This window comes from Microcaecilia unicolor, chromosome 1 (assembly GCF_901765095.1).
Source record: "Microcaecilia unicolor chromosome 1, aMicUni1.1, whole genome shotgun sequence".
Taxonomy (NCBI): Eukaryota; Metazoa; Chordata; class Amphibia; order Gymnophiona; family Siphonopidae; genus Microcaecilia; species Microcaecilia unicolor.
This window is the reverse complement of record NC_044031.1, coordinates 426,738,978-426,744,977: the sequence shown is the minus strand read 5'-3', so window position 1 is coordinate 426,744,977 and position 6,000 is coordinate 426,738,978. Positions and strand designations below refer to the sequence as shown.

Here is a 6,000-nt window from a genome sequence, read left to right as displayed (position 1 = left end):
CTGATAGGCACGGATGGGGAGAGGGATCTTGGGGTGATAGTATCTGAGGACCTGAAGGCGACGAAACAGTGCGACAAGGCGGTGGCAGTAGCTAGAAGATTGCTAGACTGTATAGAGAGAGGAGTGACCAGCAGAAGAAAGGAGGTTTTAATGCCCCTGTATAAGACATTGGTGAGGCCCCACCTGGAGTATTGTGTTCAGTTTTGGAGGCCGTATCTTGCGAAGGATGTTAAAAAAATGGAAGCGGTGCAAAGAAAAGCTACGAGGATGGTATGGGAATTACGTTCCAAGACGTATGAAGAGAGGCTTGCTGACCTGAACATGTACACCCTGGAGGAAAGGAGGAACAGGGGTGATATGATACAGACGTTCAAATATTTGAAAGGTATTAATCAACAAACGAATCTTTTCCGGAGATGGGAAGGCGGTAGAACGAGAGGACATGAAATGAGATTGAAGGGGGGCAGACTCAGGAAACATGTCAGGAAGTATTTTTTCACGGAGAGGGTGGTGGACGCTTGGAATGCCCTCCCGCGGGAGGTGGTGGAGATGAAAACGGTAACGGAGTTCAAACATGCGTGGGATATGCATAGAGGAATCCTGTGCAGAAGGAATGGATCCTCAGAAGCTTAGCTGAAATTGGGTGGCGGAGCAGTTGGGGGGAAGAGGGGGGCGAGTGGTTGGGAGGCGAGGATAGGGGAGGGCAGACTTATACGGTCTGTACCAGAGCCGCTGATGGGAGAGGGGGTGGTGGTTGGGAGGCGAGGATAGGGGAGGGCAGACTTATACGGTCTGTACCAGAGTCGCTGATGGGAGGCGGGACTGGTGGTTGGGAGGCGGGAAATACTGCTGGGCAGATTTATATGGTCTGTGCCCTGAAAAGGACAGGTACAAATTCAAGGTAAGGTATACACATATGAGTTTGTCTTGGGCAGACTGGATGGACCATGCAGGTCTTTTTCTGCCGTCATCTACTATGTTACTATGTTAGCTACAACCCTGGAAACAGAAGCTCTCCCTGATCCAGAGTGAAGGAACACTAAAGCCCCAATGTGGGAACCTGTGTCAGAAGACATGACCATGGAGTTCAAAAGGAACAGATCCCTGGAATTTTTTTTTTTTTTAGTTACATTTGTACCCTGTGCTTTCCCACTCATGGCAGACTCAATGTGGCTTACATGGGGCAATGGAGGGTTAAGTGACTTGCCCAGAGCCACAAGGAGCTGTGACTGAAGTGGGAATTGAACTCAGTTCCTCAGGACCAGAGTCCACCACCCTAACCACTAGGCCACTCCTCCCCTGTGCACTGTTTGGAGCTGTGCTAGGAGTTATGGCATAGGCGGTTGGTGGCCCAACTGTTTGGGGAGGCTAAAGGGGGCGGGGTTAGGGGTGGGGCCAGGGGTGGAGCTTAAATCCATAATTGTCTGATAACACACAGAAAAAAAATAAATACAAATAAAAGTCACAATACATACCTTTTATTAAATTTAGATATTAGTTATGTATCATATGTCAAAGAATAAAGGGGTTGCTCAAAGCATATTCTAACCATAATCGCTCAACTGCAAAACACTATGCACATCTTTGTGCAAAAACACACTCAGAACCTTACTGTACCAAAAATATTACACTGGGCAGAACCTAATACGCCATTAGGGGCTTATAGCCCATTTAGTTATGTTTAAACAAAAGAGATCTGCATTAAAAAATATTTATTTTTATTTTGACCTATAAAACTACTTGTCCCTGAAACATGCCTAAAAACAGAATAATCCAGTTGTGTATCTAAAATGCAAATTCCTACAAATGAGATGACGTTAAAATGTGATTCCATGTGCCCCAATGAAAGGTGAGTTTAATTCTACTTCCATTTAATTTCAATATACAGTATTCTATCATCTTTATAACACCAGCTTCCCAAGTCAGAGTACAACAACAGTTAAGATAAACTCAGATAAACTCTCAAGAAACGGAAACAGGATATATAAGCACAAACTACAGAGTTTATAATCGCTTTTTCTACCAGCTGCAATACCGTGCCTAGTAACAGAAACAGCTTTAGCCTTGTTACAGATCAACAATCAAGAAAAACCTGGATGCAGCAGCTCAAAAGTTTGTTTGTTTTGTTTGGGCTGAAGGCAGTGAGGATGTCACGCTGGGGAAACACTTCATTAACCAAATTGGCTTCCTTGTTTACTTACTGGGCTAGAAAGGCTCACTTCCACTCATCTTGGGCAGCGCTCTCCCCCCCCCCCCCCCCCCCGAATCTTGCATCTTTCTCCCTGTTTCTTCTGCTGCCTGCAGCTGCTGTCTCCCGTCGCCATTTTTACTGCCCTGAAGAGTTCTCCCTCAGCACCAGCGATTCAGAGTCAGCCTTCTGCCAGCATCAGGGCTTCTCCTCAGGGGCGTCCTGGACTTTAACGTAACTTCCTCTTTTCTGCAGAGGTAGGAGTGAGACGCGCCTGAAGAGAAAGCCCCGACGCTGGCAGAAGGCTGACTCTGAATCGCCGGTGCTGAGGCAGAACTCTTCAGGGCAGTAAAAATGACGACAGAGATGGCGGGCAGCAGAAGAAACACAAGATGGTCAGGGTTGGGCTGGGGAGGCTTAGCCTCCCCAAGCCTCTTATACGGGGCGCCTATGAGTTATGGACACTTATTTATGGCAAAGACACTTGAATGAACTGGATTTTGTGATGGTGTTTTTTTCCCTCAAACAAGATGAAAAAGAGATGTTTCTCTGGCCAGTTTTGGGACATTGGTTTAAGGAGAAAGATGAACAGAGAATGCTCAACCCAAGGTTTTATTTGGGATGGTGTTTTGTGGTAAAGGGAAACTGGAATTATTTGGGGTTTTGTTGCTGCCCACGCAAGGAAGGTGTGGGCAAGTTCCCTGCAGTTAAAAAGAATTGGGTGGAGCCTTCCTCTCTGCTCCTTTAATATGCCCTGAAGGAGCAGAGATTTGCAAGGGGTGTGGCAGCTGTTAAAAGAAAGAAAAGCCAAGACAAAATCAGTTGGAAGAGGTTGAGGCTGGAAGTAAGCCCCAGTGGCCTGACCTTGGAAGGAAGTGTATTAGACCTGGCTGGCCCAGGAAGTCAGAAAAGTGGTCAGCCCTATGGGGTAGGGACAGTCACCTTTGGAAAGGCTGCCAATGAAAAGCATTGAATTCATAGGAAAAATGAACCTGTTGGTGTCTCTAACATTTAGCGCACCCACAATTTTAGCGTGCGCTAAAAATGTGATCGCGCCTTAGTAAAATACCCTCTCAGGTTTTCCTTCACGCTAACGCTAGGATGGTTTCACCTCTTCCACTTCTAAGACTGAATATCAATGTCTCAGTTAAAGTAAAGGTGTACATTTATAGTCTTTCGAGATTTGGGTCTACCTGTCATCTCGTGGTTCAAATTTGTCTGTTGGAGATTTTAAATGCTTCAAGTAGTATTTTATCAATGTAGTTATCATCATGGATGCTTCTCAATCTCAATACTACCTTTAAATTCTCCCACCTGTTTCCTGAGGGAATCCAACTGCAGGAATCTTTCACATTAAAGTGGCTTCCCACAATCAATTAGGATATCTGTATGGACAGAGGCAAGAGTAGTGCGTGAGAGTGATGACAGTTTTGTAACACGTTTCTCAGCCAGCTTCCTGCTGGCTCAGAGCTCCCATACCATTTGAGGGATTCCCCCTCCCTCCCCCCACCCCCCAAAAAAACCTTTTCCTTAGCTGCCCTCAAGTATTATCAACTAACAACTTTTAACCCTTCACACTGATTCCCTGTGTGTAGTCCTGTTTGCTTGCTCACCTGTTATGGAGTGTTTATGTTGTCCCCATAAAATAGGTCTATGTATCTAAGAGGTGTGTAGACTAGTGTGGTTCCTTGTAAAGAATTCTCTCACAGAACTAATAAGGTACTACTTGTCAAAACAGTTATCTTACTCTAAGACAAGCATTTGTAACCTCTTATGTATAGTTTCTTTTTGACATTCCATTGAGTTGGAAAGAAGAAAAAGTACAAAATTTGGTGATATGCAGCAAGTTTTGATTGCTTTACAATTTTCTCTTATTCTTTTACAATAATGCTAAGTGTCCTGCTTGAGGGAGACAGTACAATACAAATATTTGAGTGACATGAGAAAGTGAGACCGAAGTTAGAAAAACAGGTTTTGTTTTTTTTAATTAAATGAAAGACATATGCATTTTGTGGGACAATAAGAAATAGAATATACAAAAACTTCATGTCAGGCCTCTCAAAGAAATACATCCCTGTCTGAAATAAACTTGTAATAATTTCTTCCATGACAAATAAAAACAAAGGCAATTCCAATGGCAGTAGAGAAGGACACAGCACATTGTGCTAAAATTCAAGGATACAGAGAAATAAGGTTATAAAAATCTAAGCACTGGTGTTCTACAGAACCCAAATTAGTCATGAAATATGTTTTAAAAACATGAAAATTAATCATTACATATTTGTTTTAAAGAAGTGACAAGTAGATGAAGTGGATCATTCACAAAGCTTGCATATTACATTGTTTTGCTATACAAATATAAATGTTTTTCTTTAAAAAATATTTGTTTTTTAAAGTCTATGGAAAAGCATAACCATGTCACCAGGTTTGCCTAGCTATTACACTTATTTTCTCTATGAGATGCTGCTTTAAAAAAGGAAATATTAACATGACAAAACTGAGAAGAGCTCTTAACCTGTCTTTGGCATAGCAGAATTCACCCTTAATACCTTTTTCCATGTAAAAAAAGTATATATATTTTTAATAAAACACATTAAAAACATCTATTTCAGATTTTATAAAATAAGGTTACCTCTTTTAGCGCTGGCAAAATATACACACACATTTCAGGGAAACAAAAAAACCATCATTGAAGTACTTAATAGAGGGAGTTCATTTTAAGTCTGCAAACTTTTATGAAAGGTAAAGTAATAGTTTACAAATATTCCCCTAATTCATGAATGTCACATAAAGTCATTCAGTTCAGCTTCAAGTGCTGCTGCCATTTCATCAGCCTCGGAGCTACTTCCTTCCTCATCTTCATTGCTTGAATCTTTACTAGACTCGCTGGCAGCATCTTCCTCCAGCTTGCGCTTTTGACTCCTTCAAATTTAAAAAGACAGCAGAAGTGAGAAAGAAGATTTGCCATGTATGTTAAACTATGCATTTTAACTTTATAACAAGTCTGTGAGCCATTATGTCAAATGATGTATAAATGTTAGGCTTGATAATATTTTAGCAAATTGACATAGTAAATAAAGCTTAACATGTAAAGTTAAAAATAGTAGTAATAAATGGTATTTACTGTTTATATTTGATTATATTTTAAACATATTCTTTTGACGATCAATATTCCTGTTCTTTGCCACAGTTTTAAATATTTTGAGGGTGTGCAAAATTAAAGGAGCTGTTTGAATCTTATGAAGGAAGGCAACAATCTGAAAGGCACTAGCCCAGTAGCAGGCCCAAATTTCATCAGTCATCTGGATACCTAGAGGCATATTTTCAAAGCACTTTGGGAGGCTAAGTTCCATAGGTTTCTATGGAACTTTGGGAGGCTAAGTGCTTTGAAAATGAGCTTGCTAGTCTCCCTACCATGCAATTCCTCACAATCCACTTGTGATCTAAAGCTTTGAACAATTTTGTGTCACCTGCAAATCTGATAACCTCACTTATAAATATGTTAAAAAGCACTGATCCCATTTCATGCTCCACTGTTCTAAACTGAGAAAACTGAACAATTAACCAGTTACCTATCCACAGTAATACACTGCCTTCTATCCTATGACTTTAATTTCCTCAACAGCCAGTCATGAGGAATTTTGTCAAATACTTCTTGAAAATTCAGATATACTATTTCAACTGGCTCACTGTTATCCATGTGTTTGTTAACCCCTTCAAAAAAATCTTAACAGATTTGTAAGGCGAGATTTCCCTCTGCTGAATCCATGTTTTTCAGAATGGCCTCTACTAATCTGCCTAGCATTGAAGAT

General features: G+C 41.2%; 1 protein-coding gene across 3 annotated transcripts in view; it reads right to left on the bottom strand.

The window, feature by feature from the left end:
- Nucleotides 1-4,157: 4,157 nt before the first annotated feature.
- Nucleotides 4,158-6,000, bottom strand: part of CTDP1 (CTD phosphatase subunit 1) — a 360,755-nt gene continuing 358,912 nt past the window's right edge. For 2 of the 3 annotated variants that reach the window (XM_030211931.1, XM_030211939.1), the window contains exon 13: nt 4,158-5,110. In XM_030211931.1, coding sequence (XP_030067791.1) covers nt 4,972-5,110 — 139 coding nt within the window. In that variant the 3' untranslated portion in view covers nt 4,158-4,971. The remainder of the gene's footprint in view (nt 5,111-6,000) is intronic. The other variant, XM_030211947.1, reaches the window with a different exon arrangement.